The sequence below is a fragment of the Coturnix japonica genome, chromosome 8 (genome assembly GCF_054131305.1).
Source record: "Coturnix japonica strain WE chromosome 8, WE-NBRP24, whole genome shotgun sequence".
Classification (NCBI taxonomy): Eukaryota; Metazoa; Chordata; class Aves; order Galliformes; family Phasianidae; genus Coturnix; species Coturnix japonica.
Genome location: NC_140670.1, coordinates 26971718 through 26996233, shown reverse-complemented (window position 1 = coordinate 26996233; position 24516 = coordinate 26971718). Strand labels below are relative to the sequence as shown.

At 33.5% G+C, this 24516-nt stretch overlaps 1 protein-coding gene across 9 annotated transcripts in view; it reads right to left on the bottom strand.

Annotated features, from left to right (window-relative positions):
- The window catches only part of ATRNL1 (attractin like 1), a 402227-nt gene that overhangs the window by 223055 nt on the left and 154656 nt on the right, over positions 1-24516 (bottom strand). For all 9 annotated transcript variants that reach the window (XR_014948932.1, XR_014948933.1, XR_004307738.2 and 6 more), the window contains exons 23-24: positions 24378-24456; positions 23171-23328 (exon numbers count right to left, since the gene is read on the bottom strand). Coding sequence is in view for 6 of the 9 variants with exons in the window: in XM_032445435.2 (XP_032301326.1) it covers positions 23171-23328; positions 24378-24456 (237 nt within the window). In the remaining 3 variants the exon portion in view is untranslated. The remainder of the gene's footprint in view (positions 1-23170; positions 23329-24377; positions 24457-24516) is intronic.

Here is a 24516-nt window from a genome sequence, read left to right as displayed (position 1 = left end):
GATTTAGATTGGATATCAGAAGGTTTTTTCTACAATTAGAGTACTGAAGCATTGGCACAGGTTGCCCAAATTTGTGGAGTCTTGGAGGATGCCTTGTCCTGGGATACACTCTGCATCAGGCTGGACACAGCTCTGAGCCCATGATCAAGCTGCAGATGTCCCTGTTCATTGCAGGGGATTACAAACAGATGACCTTTAAAAGTACTTTCTAATTCAAATGATTCTGTGATTCTACAAATACATTTCAATAGTGAATCATCTTAAACAAAATTTCTGATGCCTTCTCCATACCAAAGGAAAAATTTATTCTTGTTTTTCCTTTGCTTCTTAACTACTAAAATTCTATCTATAAATTTTATTCACTGTATTCACTGTACTAAAATTTAAGATTCTGACAGGAATCAAAGATATTAGAACTCAGTGCAATTTCACGTTAACTCTTCCTTTACTGAACATCTGGAACAGGCTGCCCAAGGAGGTTGTGGACACCCCATCCCTAGCAGCATTCAAGGCCAGGCTGGATGTGGCTCTGGGCAGCCCGGTCTCAGGGTTGGCGACCCTGCACATAGCATGGGGCTAAAACAAGATTTTCATTGTAGCCCTTTTCAACCCAAGCCATTTCTATGATTCCTCGACTAAGTCATTATACCAATGTTCCATTTGAAACATCTGTTACATTTTGAAAGTTAAAAATTCTGAATACTGTAAAAGGAAAATTAACTCTCTCAATTCAACACAATGCCTTAATCATTTTCCATAACATTTTAAACTCAATTTATCTTAAAATGTGAGTTTAAAATAAAACTCTAAACTGCTTCCCAAAATTAAAAAACAAATATTTAAGTAACAATTGGTCTACTCTTTGGTGGAGATAAAACAGCAAAATCACCATAAATCTTATTCAAAGGGATTTCAACAGTATGGTACATCACACTCCATCTGCTGGCAGATGAGAGCTAGCAGAAGGTTCTGTATAAAGACAGAAAACTTTAAAATGCTAAAAATAAATAAATAAATAAAAACGACCTCGTATTAAAATTTGTTAGTGTTGAGGAAGCCAGATTGGTAGCAGAATGTTTTGGGTTTTTTTGCCCACAGATTTCATTACTTGTGGTTTATCCATAGTTATTACTGATCTATTAAATAATAGAAATTCAGAAATTTATACTTCTGTGGGTTTGCCAGTTATACAGAAGTTGACTATCTAGGGGAGTTTTCAACATTTGAATTGTATTTGGAGATATACTACCAGAGGCAAAGCCTGATGATTCTAAGCAGATCAGCACTTGGAAACTCAGGCTAGAGCTAAAAACTTGAGTTCCAGAACAGTCAAAACTAACTTTTTGAAGCTGAGATCTCTGAAATCTCCAGAACATCCTCAGCTTTAAGAGACTGTCAGTCAGAAACTGGATCAGACTGGCCAAGACCTTTCATCCTCTGCTTGGGTGTAAGAGTCACCCTGCATGGGTCAAGAAACACCTTACACTTCAGTCTCTGTTTCAGATATAACACTGTTGACTTATATATATTTCAGTTACATTTCTAAAGGAGAATCTCACTGTTTTCTATAGAATAAAGATAATAGCCACATAAGTGTTAATATTAAACTTGTTGTAGGAGAAATTCACACTTTTATTATTAGTTTTTTAGTCTGTTCCAGTGCTGCACTTATGTCTCATATAATAGAGCTTGGTTTAAAATATAAGCATCTATAAAAAGGTGATACAATAATACCTTGTGCTAATAGTGCCATTATCAAGCTATATAATTATGCCATTATTTTGCCCAACTATGTGGCTTCACGCCCAAGGCTGTTGTTCCAGCTGGGAAGAACAACTCACAGTAATATGATGCATTACGAAATTTCCCTAAGTACGTAAGAAATTTCATAACTAGAGTGCATTTATGCAAGCAAGATTTATATGAAATGAAACAGTCTGCTGATTTAGATCTGAGTGAGATATTGTGTCAAAATTGTCTCCTAAGAATCAATACAAATTGAAATACACTTTGAAGACTGATAACTGAAAAGCAAAAAATACATATAATTCCCATGTATTCTGTAAATAATCCAGCTGTTAGAAATTAGGGTGATAAACTGTAAACAGGAAAAGCTAAAAAGAATTTAACACTCAAAAGACGTTTGCATCTCAATGCACATAAAAACAGCAGTTACAAATAATGCTAAGTCCAGCATCTGCAACATTTCTCATACACCTTGAATCTTGTCTGTTTCCCAAACTATAACACATCTCTTATTCTTAGGTCTTGAGAGTCAATGAGTTCCAACAATTCTTGGCATCATTCTCACAAAAGAAGCAAATCTAAATTATGACATCAGTTGCACACTGACTTAATAGTAAATTACCAAATCCAATTTACTCAGGACCTAGTAATTTAGTTTCAGACTAATTTAATTCAATTTAAGCTCTTATATATAAATGTTGATTAGTAGCCTATTGCATAAGAATATAAAGCACTTAAGTTTAAGTCACCGCTACTTAAGCTACAGCAGCATTATTCTTTTTTTGTTGTTGTTGTTGTTCTTTCAAAGATGGGATTGAAAAGTATCAGGAAGTATAAAAACAAATGATATTAAAATCAAGTCTGTAATCCACTGCAGCTACTTAAGCAACACGCTTTCCTACTATGCAGAAAAATAAATAAATAAATCATTCTTCACAAAGAAATCAAGCTACTAATATACTTCTGTCATTTTATACAACAGCCACATGACATGGGTTTATCCCTATGAAAGAAGAACCATAACTACAACTCTAAAAAATGCAGGCTACTAACATTTGAAATCTAGATTTTAATAGTGCGGCAACAAAATACACTTTTAAACTTCTCACCCGAAATATGTAATCTGATATATTTGATATCATTTCTTCTACTGCATTGGACTGCAATGTATACTCAGAACACAGTTTTACTACCTATTCTTTTAGTTGACCCCACTTAATAAATAATCCAAATTTTTTCATCCCTGAAAAATTCTATTCAAAAGTCTCAAAAATAAAATAAAACAAAATGTTGCATTCCTCATCCTGCAAAAACATAATATTGTGTAGATTCAGAATAGTGACCAATTACCCAATTTTTATAAATTTACTTTACAATTATTAAAACTCAGCCCAGATTTTACATAGTTAATCTGCTTCAATACATTAATACAATACAACTTGCATCTTAGATACCAGCCCCTGCTGCAACTCTAATACAACTAAATATATCCATATCCATATCTATCATCATAATATATAAACTATTTGCTATTTTTCATTAATTAACATTTCCTATTGACATATTCACAGGCAACAACTTCTTATTCAGAATTGATTAAATTATTTGTGACTGATTTTTTGTGCAGCCCAGCCTGCTTTCTCATGATGCCTGGAAGAAACTGAACAGGAAAAACTCAGCTGTGACTCATCAGAAATAGACAACAAGTATTTTTAGGAAAACTTCTGATGTTTGTCACTGAAACAGCCCTCTTGGGATCAGACAGGATCCCCCAGGCTTAACACTTGCCAGAGGTGCTTCCTGGTTATCCATATTCAGTGAAAGAGACTCTTGTTCCTGCCAAATCCGTGATATCAGCCCTGCCTCTGGACAGTGAGAAAATGCTTGAGCTCTGAGATCTCCAGGATGTTATTCACAGTGACCTTACAGAGGTCTATGATCTTTTGCTTTTAAGATCTTCTAATGCGTGAAAGTACAATGAAAAAAAACCAGAAAAATATTACTGATATATGCCAAATTGTCAGCTTCTTATCTCCACAATATTGCATTTAACTGGTCTTAACTTCAAGGCAAGTGAATGATGGTAAAACTAAACTATGAAAAGCTAAATCTAACACATTTTCACATAACACAGAAGCAACCTCACTAGTGCTGAACTGAGGGGATCCCCTAACCTGCTGGAAATACTTTGCCTAATGCATCACAGGACACCATTAGCTCTCTTTGCTGAAGGGCAGATTACTGGCTCATGTTTAATTAGGTATTTACCAGGATCTCCAGATCCTTCTCTGATAAGCTGCTTTCTAGTGCCTGGAATTGTTCTTCTTTCCCTTGATGAACTTCAGGAGGTTCCTGTTGGCCCATTCCTGCAGCCTGTCCAGGTCACTCATGATGTACCAACTACTCCTTCCAGCTTTCTGACATGTACATTTCACGACCCTCAACTTGCTGAGGGTGAGCTTTGTCCAATCATCCAGGTGAATGTATTAAAACACAAAATTTTATTACACAGTTGATGCACTGTAATTAATAGCCTAATGGACAGCTTTTAATTCAGTCTAAGTACTAACAGCATTCTTACAATATACAGTTCTGACATTGGAATCACTCTGATTTGTTTATGGAAGTAGCATGGAAGAATTACATCAAGAAATAGATACGTGTGTGTATATATGTATATAAATGTACGCATATATTAATATATAAAAATGTGTGTGTGTATATATATACACAATAATATATACTATATATACAATAATATATACTATATAAGCTTACACACATATGAAAGAAAAGCAAGTGGCACCAGGGAAGCACAACCAACAGGCCACATCCAACTTTAAATATCTGTTTTGTCTATTCAGTTTCTTCTCTCAGTTTAGTTTCTTCTTGCATCAATCAGCAGTTCCCCACTGACATACATTATTTCAAGTCCAACTGAATGGACAAGGGAAAAGTATTAAATAAGATTGAGCAAATATCGTAGAACAAGTTTATTTGAATATTGATGCAGTACTTGTGAAAAATCAGTTTCAGGATCACAGTTAAAATCTATTTTATGACTAAATAAAATTTATTTCGAGTAAGAGAAGGATCATTAAATACTTCCTGTAGCAAGCCGATGCTGCTTTGCAGCAAATTCTTACGGTTGTGAGTGCGATAAGGGAAAAAATACCTTTAAACCTGAAACTATGTCTTAATGTCACATGAATCTAATTTTTCTGGCAATGATGTCTGAGACAAGGTCAGAGTAAAAGTATCTTCCGAAAGTGCTTCAAAATGTCCTATAAAATCCATAATCCATTCAGCTTAGCTTTTCCTAACTGAACAAACATTTCCCATCTTTTTTTTTCTTTTTCCTGAGAATAAAAAAGGACCAATACTGTTATATCATTTTTTCTATTAACTACACCCATTATTTATAGAAGATAATATATCTTGTTTAGCTGATAACAAAGCAAAGCTAAGGAGTTCATACATAAAGCAATTTGTGAACAATCCGCATGCAATAATCAGACTATTTATCACTGCCCTTAACCAAAGGAAGAATCTGTTTTCATTGAAAGACGAATACTGAGTCAGTGATAGGGGGCTGAACAGAAAGTACATTAAATACATGAAAAAATTACCCTAACACTGGCAAAAGAAAAACACTAAAATCTAGAGCTGTATTTTCTACCAGAAGCTTAATAAATACAAAAATGTTTCCAAAGTTGAATTAGAAGCCTTGCATTCCACATTTCATAAATAAAGGTGTTCCGTCATAAATTTAAAAGTGGTCATTAAAATAGCTCCTCAAAAGTTAAGGGGAAAAAAACATAGGAAGAGTTGATTAAAATTTTAACACATTTATTTATTTATTTTTGCTGAATAACATTTGATATATTGATTAAGTATCCTTTACTCGTGTAAATAAGAGATGGATGTTCACCTTCATGAGAACAGCATAGGATACACTTATAGCTCATCACCTGGAACTAATCTGTTCTAATTCACCATTCACAAAAACATGATGAACAAAAGGATACTTTGATTCACTGAAAGCAACTCATTACCTAGCAGATTCTCAATCACAGGTAGAGTTGCTCTGTATTATTATTTACCATAATCTTGTATCCTCCAAGTCTTTTACAGTGCCTAGCTCAAAGCGTGATTTCAACTAATCCAATCTACAATATTCAAATCCATACGAAACATCTGATTTTCCCACAGTGACTAAGTTGTTCAACTAAGTGCTAAGCTTCAATACTATGATAAGAAAAAAAGAGAAAAATAAAAACAACTCTGAGGAACTAATGTAGCCTACGAAAATAAATGGCAATTCATCTTTTACAGGAGCAATGCAAACTACCTCAAGTTAATGGAGTCATGCCTTAATATCCTGGTAGCAATCTTGATTCTGTAACTACTGGGCTATGATTTATTTTATTTCACTGATAGAAGGGTAAATAAAAGTTATGCTTATCTGATTACTACCCATTTGCTGAGCATCTTCTGAAACCTTTATGGAAGCGAAATGGTTTAACTAAGCTTCTATATATCCTGATGGACACAGTTATCTTTGGTCAGGTGTTAATCAAATGTTATCTCTTGCTGCAGTAGGATATTCTGCAGTTGACAAATGTTTGGGGCCTTATAAAAGCACAAAGGCAGTACAAGTGTTAAAAAATAATGAAATAAACAACAGCAAAAAAGGACATAATTATGGGGAAATATACAGCCAATGCATCTTCTAAAGGTCATGAGAACATTCTACACAGTTTCAAAAAAATTGTATTTTCAGTGCAATATCTAAATAAATTATAGGTATTATTAATGTCAAACATGACATTAAATACAAAAATAATGGCAAATTTAAACTCATTTAAATTACATCCCAATCACACTCACAAACTTCCCACCTATGTTATAACGATGTGCCTTTCTTTCTGCAGTCTGTCCTAGGAGGTAGGGGAGCTGAAACAGACAATCTTTAACGATCCTTTCTAAAACAAACCATTCTATGATTCCTTGATTTGTGTGATTAACTAATCGCTTTGAGAACACAGCCTGATTAATAACAAAACATTATTCTCAGTGGTTTTAAGTCAAATAATCTGCACAAAAACAATATTAATATTCACCTTATGAGGTCAAGAAAAACACTCTATTCAAAAAAAATGCTCAGGTAAAAAAAAGAACCACCAAAAAACTGTTATTAAAAACTCATAACTCTCAATTCCAGTCTAGTAGTACTGGTATCTCAAAACTATATCTACATGATTAAACCACAAATAACAGTAAACACTGACCTAAAGTTCCTAAAATATATCACAGAACGAAGACTGCAATGACATCGTTGTTCAAAACAAGCTCTATGATGCCTTTAGCCAATTCTGAACTCTATTTTATCAAACCTCTTTTAATTCCTAAAACAAAACATACAGAAGAAAAAATAAATCTCCAAAAAAACTCCAACAACCCTCAGAACAGAACGTTGTAGCAATTTATCCATTCCCTGAGCAGCAGGGTAATTCAATTAAGGAGCATGTACTAAACCAATTGTATCATCGCTCCTTGTGGAACTCAATGCTGTATGTGTCAATGAACTGGCAATGAAAGAAGAGTCAATAGGTAAAAGATCAATTTCATTTATTTTTAAAATATTCACACTTCCAAAGCTGAAAAATGGACCAATTCAATTCTTCTTTCTCAAAGACTATTAACTTCCTTCTAGTAATTACTGTTTAATTATGTCAAACTTTTAAATTTATTTTTTAAGTGTGAGTTACTGGTCCATAACAGCCTAAATAACATAAACGCTCCTCTTCCATGTTACTGTTTTCTCTCTATCGTTCCAAAGAACTATAAATGAAGAATCTCTGAATGGTTACATTCCTTTATCTAGAAGAAACCAATGGAGTCATCTCACTTTTAATATAAAAACAATCACAACTAAAATGGAAACAAAATCACCAAGGAATACTGAAAAAAAAAAAAAGGAAAATGATATCTCAAAACATCATGAAAGCACAGCAAGTACAGCAGGTGGCACATACTTTCTTTTGCAAATAATCAAACCTACCCAGGGAGATAATTACAAACCTTTTTTAAAAAATCACTGATTTCCCAAATTTCAGAAAATCCCCTTGCCACCTTTTAGTTTCATATGTCTAACAAATTTCACTAAGTGATATTTAGTCTCATTTCTTCCTCTAGAGCTCTCTCCATCTATTTCCTTCAGTCAAAAATTTTTGCTGCTTGGCTGCAACATCATCCTTTAAATCTTTCCTTTACATGATTAACAAGTGAAAACACTTCAGCATGTTAAGTCATTTTCTTCATAGCCTTGCACTTTTTACTATCCCCTGAACTCTCACGCTGAAACCAGAAAGAGCCAAGTAGTGTAAAAGGATTGGTTTACACCTTCCACTTAAAACAATGTTTTTCAAGGGAAGTAATTCTCGTTAATGTCTTTGTATGCATTTTCATTGTGTTCCATTTGTATCCTGATTTATTTTTTAACAGTATTAGCATAAAACTTGTCAGTCTAACAATAACATTTTAAAAGTAAAATTACTTAGCATGATCATTTAAATAACAATTTACTTTTTGTACACTGTAAGATTTAAAAGGCTTATTAGTAACACATTGTTAACAAAAATCGAACTTTAAACTCCAGAAATGTTAGGACTTGACATAACATTTACAAGTAAGTTCCTAGAGATGGAAAACACAATTAACCTTAGCACACCTAACACAATATTAAAGGTAAAATGCATTGTCAGTATTGTATCTTGTATATTTGTAAATTTAAATTGAAAATATAAAAATGAAAAGAAAATATCTTTCCTTTGTAATTTGATTGATTTTACAATACTGACTGCGGTCAAACAAAAGTTAACATTTAAATATCATGAAACTTGGTTTTAAAATTATGAACAAGTATTTAAGCAGTAGAGTATTCCACAGAATAAAAAGTCACATACGAAGCACATTATCCAGTCAGTGCAGCCCCAGTAATGCGGTACACATACTATCAGAGAAAGCATGTAAATGGTCCTGAATAGAAACTAATGGCTTAATGTCATAGTACAATGTAGTTTATCACTGTGAACGAAACTACAGGAATAATCTGATTGTGCATTAGTAAATTCAAAAGTATGTATGGTACTAGGATGATAAAGACTCCAACCACTGCAATGACAAATAAACTCATCTTCAATGATTACTTAAAGAGATTAAAGCCTATCACAGCAGAGTATCACTTGAAAGTGTCACTTCAAACGAGATCAATTGCGTGGCAAATTCTTACTCTTTTTTTTTTTTTTTTTTCTTTAATTGAAAGTCCCATCTCTTCTACATTTGACTGCTACAACATGCATGGAATGTAAAGTAAGTAAAGAAACTTACTCAAACTTTGTCAACAAGCTCAAAAAAGTATAATAAAGCACAAATGGAACATGAAGCACATAATGGAGTAACAGAAATTTTAAAGATTACAATAGTAGTGTGCAATTTATTCTTCTAACTGCAAAACAATGTCTTGACAGAGTAATAACTGTATGTTCACTGTCACTCTATACAAAGATTGATTCAAACTGAATGTGAAGAACCACCAGGTTGGCCAGGAGGTGAACAGAACATGAATCTTACAAAAGGCAAAGAACAGAGTTTGCTTAGCAAGGAAATTCAAAGGCTGATAGGGAATATGATTGCTATGTATAAATATACAAAAAATGGTTAAAAAAAACAAAACAAAATAAAACAGGAATAACAAAGAACTACTGAAGCCACAGAAGTGGATGCACAGTAACAAATATGTACTTAAAAAATGACTACATCTGTGTTTGAAATGAAGGAACTTTCTGAGAATATACAAAGTTCAGATAGTAAAGAAATGTATTTTTTAGGGAAAAATTTTTGCCTGTAATATCAGGTAACCTGACCTTGACAACAGAAAAGTTCTCTTCCAGACTTTAGCCTATGTTACTAATATGTCAGTAAGGCCACTAACAATATGATTTAGACATACCCTGTGTATTTGCAAAACTTGGAGTTCAGCTCATAAGATTTGTATCTCTATGCTTTTTGTAAATCATATACACACTGAAGTTGAGGGAAGAAAAAGACAGTTCAGAATATACTAATGGAAATATTAATAGCAGAATCAAATCTTGGCTAGAATAATGGTTACTATTCATAAAACGCAAGGACTGAAAATTTTCTGTATGTATTCCTTCTATGCTTAAATACACGTACTTTGTGACATTGTTAGGGTCACAGTAATTAACACAAAAGATGAACATATCACTTAATATGAGAAGTGGCAAAATAAGACCAGATAAAACAGAGGATCATAAAAAAGTAAGGTAATTTATGTCCAAGTTTTCAAGTAGCCCTTGTTTGTATGGGTTCTAAACAAAATTTAAAGCCAGTAGATGAAAACAGATGAGTATCTGTCTTTACAATGAAACAAAGATAAGATCCAAGCACACCAGATTAGTGCAGTTTTTCCAGCTCTTCAGGGTGCTTCTTCTAGTTAGACTGGAGAAGTGAATTGATTACTTTGCAAATAATACAGCTGCAATTGATTTTTTTTTTTTACTACCACTAGACTTACCACAGATGAACACAGCTTTGAAAAGGATTTTCAAAACAAATGAAGTTCTGCAGTTCATGCACGTAGAATATAAATGAAGTGTTATTAGTTTAGTAAAAAGAAAAAGAAATAAAATAAAAAAAAATCAGTGTAATCATTCTACAAGAAAAAAAGCGTTACTAGCTAACAGTAGTTAATACAGGTATTATATGAATCAAATAACTTTTCCCCCTTTCTAACTCCTAAAGAGAAAGCAAGAGCTAAGGAAAAAATCTATTAGTACCGATGCACATAGGACTTAACCACAAAAGTGTTGTTCCTCAGGGCAGAAAACATATCTGTTATATTCACACTTTAAAGAATGCCACTGAATACCTTCACTTTGTCATGGACGCAGGGATTCAGTTACACTGTTACACCATGCTCCTATTTAGGAGTGTAGCAAGAGTATTTCCTCAAAGAAAGCAGAACTGAAAAGTTCAATACTTCTTCCATTGACATGTCCTCACTCTGAAGTGCAACAGTAACGAGAAAAAAATAAATAAAATAATAATGTTTCAACTCTTCTTTACATTATTTGCCCCTTTTTCTATTGCTTCTACAGAAGAAATGCAGTTCATACTTGTTATTTTCAATCCCTACTTTGTGAACATCAGCAATCTTAAACTTTTCAATCCAGAAATGTACATTTACATTTGCAAAAAAAAAATCACAATAGTTTAAGCCTGCACAGGTAAAATAACAGTTGAAGAACAAAAAAAAAAAAACAAAAAAAAAACAAAACAAAACAACCTGATATGGTACTTCATATGTTAATCTATGTACAATGCATGTGGCTTGCAACCAAGAACTGGTTGCAAAATTGGTAAAAGTTGCAAGACTCTGTGTCCTTCTTCAGAGAGAACCATGTGGTCTATCATTTGCTAATTCATCCCTACAGACACAATTTAAATAAGGGTTTTTCTCTCCAAGAAGTTAGATTTAAAAATGGAGCTCAAGAGAACAAGCAGGTGGATAAATACCAAAATAATCCATCTTGCACTAATATTAGGTGTCTTATTAATTCAAATAATAATCTCAAGATCTGTGGCCATTTTCATTATTTTGAAATTTTTGGCATTGGAGGGAATCAGGGTTGGAGCAGAATTGCAATCCTGAGTTTGATCTTAAGGTATTTTGCAAATTCACTGAGCTCACACAGTAACAAAGACATTAATTTCACATGTCACATGAGAGGTCAAAAAAGGAAACTCACTGCTGTCTCCAGCCATATAACAAGTAGGTTGCAGAGCCAGACTCTTTATAAAGATGCAAAGGAAAAGAATTAGATGCAGTGGACAAACTGCATCATGAGAAATTCTGAATAAAAGATGTCATTTGTCAGTGATCTGAACAATCTGATCTACTTTTGAAGTTGATCCTGCCCTGAGTGAATAGTTGGACCAGAGACCTTTGGAGATTCCCTCAGTATCAAGTATTCTGTTTCTCAGATTCAGAAATTCCAAAGCCATTGTAAGTGAATTCTGTGCTCTGTGATAAAGATACTTGATTTGAAACATTTCAGTTAAAGTTTATTAATGCAAAAAACTTTATCAGTGAAATTAAGTATTATTGTATAACTCTATGTGTGCAGCAGACAATTTCTTAGACACTACTGCTGGAAAATAAAATTACCTTAAATGAAAACAATTCAAAGTTTCCAAAAAATAGTATTACAAGACAAAGCAGTAATGATGATTCCATATACATACAAACAGCTTTTATCCCACTCATTTGACAATATCTGACAGCTTGAATGGTTTTCGCTACATGGACTGCTAGTTAATACGGCAATTTTAACAAGACTGCAATCTGTAACAATGTCAGTCTAGAGTACTTTTCTTGTCACGGTGAAGAATAATAATAAAAGGAAAAGCTAAGAAAGTAAAATGAGACCATCGTGAAACAAAAATTTTAAAAAATTAAAAGAAGAATGAAAGTCAATCAGAGGAAAAGAAAGCCAGAATATTCACATTCCCCAGTTCTGTGTCAGGTTATCAGGGGATAACAGAATGAAATGCAGGAGGAAACGTAAAGTGCAAGCAGAATAAATAATAGCGTGGGAACAGAACAGTAAAATTTATAGAGCGTTTTAATCTAAAAATACCTTTTATTAACCATAGAACATATGTGTCCAAAACAAGTATTTTGTACTAAGTACATCCTACACATTTTCAGAGGCAACTGCTACTCCCCAGTTCATACCCACACAGACCATTTCCTGACTCAGTCCCACCAACTGGCATGCCAACACAAAACTAACAGAACTTCTGCTCCTTCTGGATATTTTTCCTGTTTATATATCCAAACATTTTATTAATCCTTCTGGCAACAGCCATACTTTGAGAAACCACAGTTACATGATTTCAATATGGCATGAATTCAATTAAACAATGTGAAATGTAATTGCAAACATGATTCACATTTGTACAAACACGTTTCTAACATAAAGCACTGCGAAACTCTTATATCTACTTTTTCTACTGTTAGTTAAAGCTTTTGGCAGTAACTGGAAAGAAAAAATCATCATTAAGTTTCACTATGGTATACTGAGGGAGTGAAGATCATAGGTCCCTTTAACCATGCCATCTCCACAACAGAACAGGTGAAAGGTAAAAGTAATAAAAAACTGTCTTTGGAACTGCAAATGTGCAGTCAAGATATGAAGAAGATCATTCATAACAACACTATTCTGTACTCAGTGACACAGAGAAACAGACAGGATAATGGTAGATAAATAAAAGCCATGATGAAAGGACTGCAGTAATCCTGACATTATGGATGAAAATACTTAACATTTATAAAGGCTGGAGAGGAGTCGTAAGAAGACAGTGAAGGAAAGGAGGTGCTGAGGTTGCTTTGGTTTCTCCAGCATCATTTTATGGCCCATGGAGATGCTGAAGATGTCCCCTCAAGAACACAATTACCTCTGTATCTAAAACAGATGCAGTCACGCTTGGAAAACCATATCCAGTTCTAACAGCCCTAGATCCCAAAGGATACTGAAGGTTAACAGAAAAGCCACAAGAACGACAGTAAGACTGGAGAAATACTAAAGAAATGGTGATGGAGTACATGATAAATATTTACAACAGCACAAGCTCTTCTCTTTAGCATGAAACTATATTTCAAGGTGGTGCATAAAAAGCCACACTTACAATGAAAAATATGTTTTTAAGCAGTGCAATGATTAACAGTCAGAACTACTCAGTAGGTATCTAACACATATTCCCTTTCTAGGAACACCAAAGCCAAGTCTCAATCTCTTTTTTTTTTTTTTTTTTTTCCTAAATATATGGCCTAATTCAAACAGCAATTAATTTGGGAAAGCCTATGCTTTAGTTTATGTCTCATTTCAGATTATACGATCATAGCAGCCCCTTCTAGATTTATCATCTATGAGATACAACACCAAGATAGCAATGAAATCAAATGCTTACACGAAAAGGTAATGACAAGTAACTAATGTACTTACAGTCAGACTTCAAAAGGAAAAAGAAAAAAGAAATAAAGAAAGGGAACAGATGACCCAAAAGCTCTCCACTCCCTTGTTTAATATAATTTCCTGGTGGCTATCTGTGCCTAATAGAGTTATTTGCACTGCCTCTCTGAGGGCACAGAACAAGTTTATCTAATACAAACCAAGTTGGCATTTTATTTGTTTCTTCAAAATATAGCTTCCTGATAACAGAAAATTCAGGAGAGATTATAAAAATGGCATCATTAACATAAATTGAGAACCCTCATGACATTTTAAAATGAGAACTAATAAGCAGCAGGTCCTGAAAATAAACAGAATCACAGACCTAACACTTTTTTACAGAGTCTAAAGAAGTGAGCATTCACACTGCAATCTGTGACAGAGCACAGCCCCTCCCCACTATCTGCCTTTCGGTCTTCTCACTATAGAAGATTCATGATTCTGCCCAACATTGTGCTAATATCTGAATGCTGCAGAGGAACGACATTTGTGGACTCGACCTTCTCACATCTTAACACATTGGTGAGTTCATTTCAAACCATATTAGCATTAGTTAGACAGCATAAAGATCAGGATCATCATATCACAAGACTGAGCAGATGTGGAGTTCCCAAAGAAATCTACTTCATAGAAATCTTACACTGGAATTTTTAAGTTGACTTTGGCTGCTGAAATTTTGTTTATTTAGGAATATTGAAAAAATGTAATTCAGTCCAGTTAGGCATGAACTGAAACTTAAAAATGTAAAATACAGTAATCTATTCACAACTATAAAATCCTGGCTAGAGAAGGCAACTAAGGTTTCTGGAAACAACAGTCATGATAAATAGGACGCAAATCTTCCTACTGCCATTCTGATTCCCTATAAGCCAAATATTTACTTCGAAATTATTCTGTGTGAGAGCCACTGTGCACAGCCTTTATAGGCTTCTACAGTTCAACAAAAGATGTGTTTTTTTAGGGAGAACCTTAAAGTGTTCTTTTCTCCTTATGATTTAAAAACACATATCTACACTGTCATAAGTTCCATTGCAAAATCTCAAGATGATTTCTTCTCCTATAGCAAATCAAAAGTAAACCATTAAAAGCTACCTTAAGCAATATTTGCTATTTAATTCTAAATGTTCTATCATTTACTCAAGTAGATAAGAGAAATTGAAATTACAGAAAAAAATCTCAGTATCTACTTGCTAAACATAACAGAGGGATTATTTTTATAACCAAATATCATATCTATACATGTCTAATGTATTATACATCTGCCAGCAGATTGTGTCCTGGCCTGTCTGGAAAAGAAAACCTGACACAATTGGCAAATCAGTTACAGGAGTTCTTATCTCAGACATTCAAATTACACACCGATTAAAACTATGCATCATTGAGGACTAATTATCTCTTAATTGGCTGTTTTGCTTCCCTTAAATCATGAGCTGAACTATTAACAGTGCTTCTGCTTTCTGAGAAATAACAGTTATATCAGCTATGTTTAATGTGTCAAAAGCTGCCTATACAGGCTATGGTATCTGCTTATATGGAGGCTTCCAGACCCCTGGGATGCTTCCCTGTGCAACCTACAAAAAGAAATCTGCCTTAGCAATGGACTGGACTCAATGAAGGGACCTCCAAAGGTCCCTTCCAACCCTACGATTCTGTGCTTCCCTGATATCCTGGTGACTGATATTACACCTGTTCTAGAGTGACTGGAAAAATAAATATATTAAGTAATTAAATTAATATTTACATGCATTGGAGTAGTCTAGAAGCTTGCACAATATGGGTAGCAAACTTGTTCTGGTATACTATAAAACAAACTGTAGCAGTTCTACCATTTTTCTTAAAAATGAAGATAATCATCAGAAAACTCATTTAAGTAATAATTCTGGATATTCTCAGGAGTGGGCATATTACATTTTTGGGAAATGTTATATCATATTGTAATATATTCTCCACTATATTGGCCTTGAGGCTACAAGAAAATTAATTATTGATATTATAGAGGGGCAATTTTCCAAGGCAAGAACTAGTGAGTTTATGGTACAATAAGAAAAAGTTAATTGTAGTTAGCATAACAGTGCGTTATCTGGTTCCCAATTTTTGTCCTTTATTTAATGCAATAATTACACTTCTAAGCTATACCTTTAACAATGTAACCATGACACAGAAATAGTTCATCTCTAATTTTGAAAAAACAAAATGGGGTTTAGTTTTAGAATCTAATATTAAAAGTAAATCCCAAGTCTCTACCCTCCACATTGCCTCCACATGCTGATTTCAATTTTAATAGTATTTTGAATTCAGGAGTTGTTTGGAACTCTAGAGAACATATTCTATTTACTTTGAGCTGAGAAACAATGAAAACATTTTTTTTAATATATTTTAATCTGATATAAGAAATAATCCTACACAAGATATAAAATTGAATTTCCAGGCTTTTTTCTATAATACAAATGGGATGTTTCCAGTCTTTCATGCTCAGAAAGGTAATTAGATGAACCACTTAGGCAGAATATTGAAATGCAAATGTACCATGAGTAGCTATGTAATCTGCTACTGAAAACTATTTCTTTATATCCACATTCTTGTAAGCCCGGTTCTGCATCTTCCTTTTATGATATACCTGAAACAATAATATCTCCTCATGGTAGGATCCATGGTTTATTCATTTATTTCTTTCTTTCATATACTAAGCAGTTATTCTGGAGAAATATTCTGGGGGGAAACATCAATAGAACAATTTTTAAAAGTGGCTTTAAATAGGAGCTCAATATAACAGTTTCCCATCATGTCATCCTATAAAGGCTCTTTACACCATATCTTCAACTCAAAGTTCTGTTCACTTATAAAGCATCACATCAGTTGCACTCACATATGTTTGCATCTTACATAAACCTATTAAGATCTAACAGAAGCAGATTAATTTTGCTGTTTGTTCCATTATGATATTGTCTAGAAATTTGTTCATTCAAAAGTTAAACATTATCTTTCAATTTCTAGTACAAATTTATAATTCTTAACTGTTTTGCATACTATTTCATATATATAACTTCCATATTTCAGTGTGTATTTACCCAACTATATAACTTCTCTCAGTCTCAGTTGCTATGTAAAAAAGCCATCCTGCTGAGGAAAAATCCCTGATTTTCCTAGCCAACAGTTTAGTTTCAAAACATTCTAGTTTGAGTTCATCCATAAAAAAAGAGGTTCAAAACTGCAAGAAGTATTCCAGAAGAGCTCTCTCATTAGATTCTAAAACAACAGTACTAGGAATTAGGAATGTGTATCTTTTTTTAAGTCCATAAAATCATCTATTTTTACAGTTGCACTCACTTCTATAACTGTACTGCCCTGAAAGTGTGCAGTTACTTCGTAAGTGAATCTTTCTTCCCAATGGTAAAGCCTGCTAACTTTTTCTAACTGGTCCTATTAGACTCTAATAACATTTCCTAAGGTTATCAATCTACATGCTAAGCATCTGAATCCTCAAGTCTAGTTTTTGAGAATTCGCATTTCAAGGAATAAGTAGTTCCACGCATCCTGTTGTTGTAGTGTTTCCTTGCATCAATACATTCCTACTACTCCTCAGTCCTTACCCACTTCAACAGCACTTCACCATCACTAATTCTATTACTGTCCATCTTGATGCAAACAGTCAGGACATAAAAACTGAGAAAATGTTAAAATACTATAATATAATCTTTCAAAATATCTTTCAAGGTATTATACGCTTCTAAACCTGTTCTGCAAATAAGTTCTGTCTTATGTTCAGATAAATAACTACTTTCCAGTCCTAGACCCCTGCCTTTTCCCCATAATTTCACATCACTTCTTTCATATTCTAGAACATATCATATGGTGCCTAATCTGAGCACATTAAGCTCCTTGACTTTTACATACAATTCTTGAGAATTTTCATAGACAAGTGTTTATTATTACTATTATCTATCCTGATATTCTTAGTGAAAAATAACAGGACATTCTTAGTGAAAAATAAAACTATGCATGTATTCACATTTTAGACTATACTTCAGCCATCTCAAGTCTTACCACTCAGTATGACATACAGGATGCCTTCTCTCCCTGTTCTCCCAAAGAATTTCACACACCTTGCAAAAACACAGCTAAGAGGTTGTTTGGTGGATTTGCTAGGCTTTTGTTCTCTGTATATTACCTTCAAACCCCATTTCAAGAGGGATTTTAAATTTATTGGAAGCTAATATCTAAGCGATTCTGAAAACTAATGCATCCACTTCATCATCAATGCCTGTTCAGTGTTTCAAGAATTATAGTGTCTTCACACACAGCTATACACGGTTACTCAGCAGCCTCTATGAAAACCATTAATGCACTTAGAAATCGAATTGTTCACCATAAATCATAGAGATTGGAGTTTTAGATATGCAGTTACTGATGGAAAGACACTGTGTACAAGCACAGCTCCATGTGGAAGCACACACATTTTCCCAAGTTTTGCAAAGGTCCTAAACCACAAAAAGCTCTGATATTAATTTGTTAATTTAGTAATTAGGATTGTGCTACTGTTGTAAATTCTGACGGCAATTCCTGCCAGTTTTTACAGCTTTTACAACTCATGAATATTAAAAATTCAGTGAACTACAAAACAAAGAAAGTTAACATAAAAGTGTGCTACACTTAGTAAATTTTATTACAAAGCTAGATAAGATTCTTGATTTACATTAAACCACTTCTTCGGTTGGTACATTCAGGCTATTGAGAAAAGGAAGAAAATCAATTGTGAAACAGGAGCCAGTAAGCTGGAAAAATACTGGTTTCCTCATTAAATAAATAAATACCATAAATAAATAGCCATTACAATGATTTGTTGTGCTGCATCCAAATGGAATGTAAACCTTCACCATCATTCATTGTATTGTACTCTTGCATACAAACTTACACAGAGTGGCAAAGACAGTTTTCCACAAAAACAATCCTGCAGAATATATTACAGGAACACATAAGAGATGAAGTATTCCTTGATCAAAAATGAAGAATGAGGCTGTTTGGATTTTTTTCTTTAAATACAAACCTAAACCTAATCTTGGCAGGCAGTTCTTGTTGATGCTGAACCCTACAGTTTAAGTTGACCCTTCCAATTAAAACTCTGACACTTATGAATCTTCCATTTACACTTTAAGAAGGAAAGAAAATAACTATTTGAACAGTTATTACCTTCTGCTTTTTATTGAGGATTTCTTTTTTGCCCCAGAGTCTTAGTAACTGTGTGAATCATTCTTAGACACAGCTGAGCTGGTCAAATTAATAACTGACAGCTGACAGTTTGATGGCACAGGCAGGAAGGACTGAGCAGCTGTAATTATGATGGTATACCCTGTGCCACGGCAACAGAAACTGTTTAGAAGAAAATGCAGCTGATTAGGCACAAGGTGAGATCAGACTTACACAGCTGACACTTATGAAGAGGTAAAGGGGCATGAAAGCAGATGATCTAAAAGCAGGAATGCCATCCTTTGGGATGAATGTCATCAACCACATAGTCAGGACAGCATCTGAAGGGGATTTGCTTGCTTCAAGCACTTGTTACTTTACCAACTATGGGGACAACTAAAGAAAAAGAAGAAAAATATGTTACTAACTTCAGCAATGAAAATCTTTTGCCATAAAATTAGTTTCCAGAGACTGAACAACATACTGTTATTATTGTTATTAATATTTGCATAGCTGTCAGAAGCCCAAGCTTTATGATTGTTGGCTACTTTGGGGACTGCTGACCATTATTACAGCTGCTGGCTAAATCCTGAGTTATTGCTTTTCAATAAATGCTACAGCCTTGAAATTCTATTACCAGCAGAGTTTGAATTACATCTACTCTCAAAATAAAATAAAAATGAGCAGAAGAAAGTGATGGGGTCTTGCCACATACTCTGTTTGCAAATCTAGCCAATTTAAGATAACTGCATTTTCTGATGGATCCCTATTTAGATGAGATATAAAACATCAGTACATATTAAGGGTCGGAACTATGAAAAATGTGTTACTATTAGAATTCAGAATGCTTAACACAGAGATGATGAACCTGGATGAAAAATCATGTCCAATTACTTTAATACTTGAAGTCTCTCATAACAAAGAAACTTTATACAGATATCCTCTCAATAAATGCACAAACTAATGTAACAGATAAGATGATCATGGAATCAGAGAATCATTGGAAGAAGCCTTCAAAAGTCATCTAGTCCAGCTTCCCAGCAGTGAACAGGGACATCTACAGCTAGATGCATACAGCTTATGTGTCTTATTCAACCATGGCTGGCAAGTAATTTATGAGCTTAGATTCTTAGATCATCATTAGACTTAACAGTGACAAAAAAAAAAAAAAACACAACAAAATGGGTCACAGGGTAACAAGCTGCTGATGAAGAATTACCACAGATCAACAATTCTTCAGGAAGTTGCTGCATGAACACAACCTTCCCATTTCCACTTTTCAAAGGCAGGAAATCACATTTCAAAAGAAGGTATTTTGTGTTAGAGTCACCAGGTATTTGCTAAAAACTAGAGAAAGAATCCAAATTTTCTGAAAAGATAACAGGAATCAAAAATGTACCTGAAGCAATGGTAAGCCATCTATCCACATAAAGAACCACCTGACAGGACGCACAGTTTTTCTTTCTTGTATAGGTGAAAACTGAGGTAATACAGGTGACTTGAACAGGGCTACTGGTCCTTCTGCTATAGAAACTGCATTGATAAGAGCAGTAACCTTAGCACCCAAAAAAAAAACCTTCCCAGAGAAGGACAAGTCATCTTTACTCTGGTGCCAACATAGGAGGAATAAAAAGAAAGCGGTAAAATGTATTAGGAACACAGCTTGATATAACAGTTAAAAGGGAAGTAAAGTCACAATTTCTGTTTTCTTAGAAAGTCTTTATATAACCTATTCTTCACAAATCATAACCAATAACATAGATATAGAACACCAGTTTTCAGACTGTATTTGAATAACATTAGACATACTGAAGAGAGTATTTAGCCCTCTACCAAAAGCATGTGCTAAAATTCATTTTGCTATCTTACTTATTTGTATAAATAGAATTCCTCTCATGGAAGCTATAGTAATTTCTTTGGCTGAAATATGAAACCTTTAGTGGTGAGTTGATATAAAATATCATTATGCTTTCAGCCAAAGTGATCAGACCAATGCAGTGTGACACATACAGATCACAGATGTCACATGGCACATACAGTTCAATGTCTAGAGCACTTATGCACCGGACAGCTTCCTGTAACATCCAAAGCCCTCAGGACATGAAGCTAGCTGTATAATCACCACAGAAAAGCAAAGGTGGCTCATTCAGGAACATTAATTTGGCTAGAAAACCTTCAGAGACTATCTAGGAAAAAAAAAAAAACACCTTACTTCTAACTGAAATTTTAATCCATCAGCAGTATCTCTCCAGGGACAATCCTTAAGAGTACTGTCATCAGTATAACAGCCACATCATTTTTGTAAGATTATCATCTTCTAAACAAATGCTCTCTAACACAGTAATAGACTGACTTCAGCCACCTTTGAACAACATGGAAGTGAAATCTGGTATTCTAACAGTGGTCCTGAATATTAGAGTTACAAGTGCTGTTAGTATTGGCTTTGGAATTTACAGTCCCTGATTTCGGACAAACCGTGACCTTCTTTTAATCTTAAGCCATGGGAAGGCTAATAAACTTCTACTATACACAGAATCATAAAGGTAACATACAAAACAAAATGTGTTATCTGAAAAGCTCCATGCTCATTATTCCTGTATCATATCTGTTGCACATATGCTGGTAACTAAGAAATCAATATAGCTAATGTGAACTTCACATAGTTCCTTGTAGAATAAGAAATCCCAGCATGAAAATATTGAATAATAAATAATAACCTTGTCAATTTAGAAATGCAAACACAGAGGACAACTTTTTCACCCTAAAGCTTTCCATAAATGAACCTTAGCATTCCATTTCCTCAGCATAAAATTTGTGACTTACATAATATTGGAAAGTTTTATGAGAAATTAGCAGGACGGGAAAGGAATGCAATAGGCAAACACCATCACCTCTGGGACAGGTGAACTTCCAGTAGTTCTCAAAATTAATGAATAAATTAATAAATAAAAACAAAATTTGTGCATCTATGGCAGATAAGGAAACAAAAATAAAGACTTTTTTAAAAAAAAGAAATTAAAAAAAATAAAGGAATATAACTTGATTAGGCATTATCTTTTTCAAGCATTAAACACATTGCCATGAAGATGTTATACTGCAGTGGAAACAGCATAGGAAGGAGATGTAATTTGCCAACATCTGACAAAGGATTGGTCATCATAAGAAAACATCACCTTAATAATGTTTGTCTTACAGTGATTATAGAGGGATCTTTTAGTTTTCAAGGTGAATTCGGCAGGTAATGTATTTACAATTTAAATTGCTTCATGGGTTTGCTTAGGAAGGCTCTCTAGCAACTGAATTTGTTCTATCCTTGGGAAGTGGGATTGGTGGGTGGAAAAAATACCTCTCTTATGCATAAAAGTGCACGAATAAATGTAAATACCTTATGTAACTTCATCTTTTGACGATGTGAAACTTATTTACAACTTCTGTTTGTGGTTAAGAAAAGTCTAGCTGTAGCCAAAAACCGGTCACCCACAAAAAGAGTTCTTGGTTGGCAGGAGCAGAGTATTTACAAATGCAGCTATAGTAACAGTACCTATAGATACGACGAATCCTCCAGACAAGAAACAATACATCACTGCACCAACTTGTTTGAGTCTGCCACCACACAGTACTTTACTACCCCTTGAAAATCCTCAACAAAACTCATTCAATTGAAGTCAAAGAATATAAATTCTACTCAAATGCACCTAATGTTAAATTTGAACTTTGAGATATTACAGGACAGTGTAGACATTCAATTTTTGAAAGAGTCAAAAGCTAAGAAAGGTAATGATTAGTAAAAAAATTACACACAAACACCTAGGTATATACATGCATAACTATCACATACATCACACGATGACTTATAAGTTTCTATGTACATACATATTTTGCATATTATCATTATATATATATATATATATATCAAAATGACTAAGATTATAAAATATATGTATATGCTCAATTATATTAACTTCAGATTTAAAACTGACAATCTGAAGTCTGATTCATTTTAGGAAGAAAAAACACATCTCAAAATACAACTTATATACACAGATAACACAGCAAGCAAAAAATACAATTTGTACCATTTCTGTACAAGTGAAAGTAAGATGTTTACAGGCTCATAATTGCAAAACAGTTGTACTAACCTGTATTTTGATTGGCCAGGAAAAATTGCTGACATAGACGTAGAATGTGATGTTTGGGTTGCTCCGAAAGTTGAATTTTTCACAAGAAAAGCTATCCCTGTACTCCTTAATATTTGCCTTAGAAACAACAGGAATCTCTTCTCCAGATATTGTTCCAGCTAAAAAAAACAACATACATATATATGCACACACACTTATGAAAGTTATTAATCATAATAAAAGGTGTGAAAGTAAACTGGCAAATGAAACTTAGATTATTGAGTTGCTTTCAGTTTCAGCATTCTACATTAACTAATCTTTATCACAATTTTACGGTACTACACATTTCATAAATAGAGAGAATCTACTAAATCTCCTACTCTGTTTTCAAAAGATTATCAATGAATTAAAAAAACTGGTAGAAGTTGCATGAAATTTAGGAAAAAAGTTACCTCTAGTAATTTACATTCAACTTCAACAAAAGCCTCACAGATTCATTCTATGTTAAAGTAACAGAATTTGCTGACTGGAGTATATTAGAATATTTCACAAATACATTGATGAAGAAATTTATGACTCCAAACCTTCCTTGAAAACCTTTTAATTTTGTATTTTTTTTGCGGTACAGTTTCATGTAATCGTCATGCTTCTCCTTGGATGTATTTTCCGAAAGTCAATACAACCAATTCAGAGAAACTGTCTAAATAAAGCTTTTCTTCCTTCTTATTAAAACAAAGAAGAGTAATGGGGTTGAAAGTTGGAGAAAAATAGATAAGCCTCTCCTTTTATCAGCATACACAGAAGAACTTTATTGTTTGATATCAATATTAAGGTTAATAATTAAATTTTTAGCTAGAACACTGAAACAAAGAAATTAAAATCTCGGTCTCTACAGTAGTTGAGGAAGCAATTTATCTTAATTAAAATCACAGCATTTCATAACACTGTCATTTAAAAAATTTAAATAGGCTACAAGCTTTTCCTACCAAAGTAATTTTAATTGAATAGGAGAGAAAGTTAACATATTAATGAAGCTTTGTTCAGATTGCAAATTATCATCTGAGGTTTAAATAATATAATTAATAATGGCATAATGATAATGGCAAAAGAATAGATTTTGTAAAGTTTTATTATCAAAATGAACAACAAAAAGACAATCAGGTTAAAACAGCTTAAAGGATCATTAAATCATATGGGAAAAAGACATCATACCAAAATTCATCCTTACCAGTTGAACCAATAGACCATGTAATATTGAGGTTGAAGTTGTTTGATGCATTAATTGAAATATCCAAATTTTTATTTGACTGTGTAAACAAAAGTAAATAAACAAAATTGAGGTTAACAAAATATATCAGAATCTATTG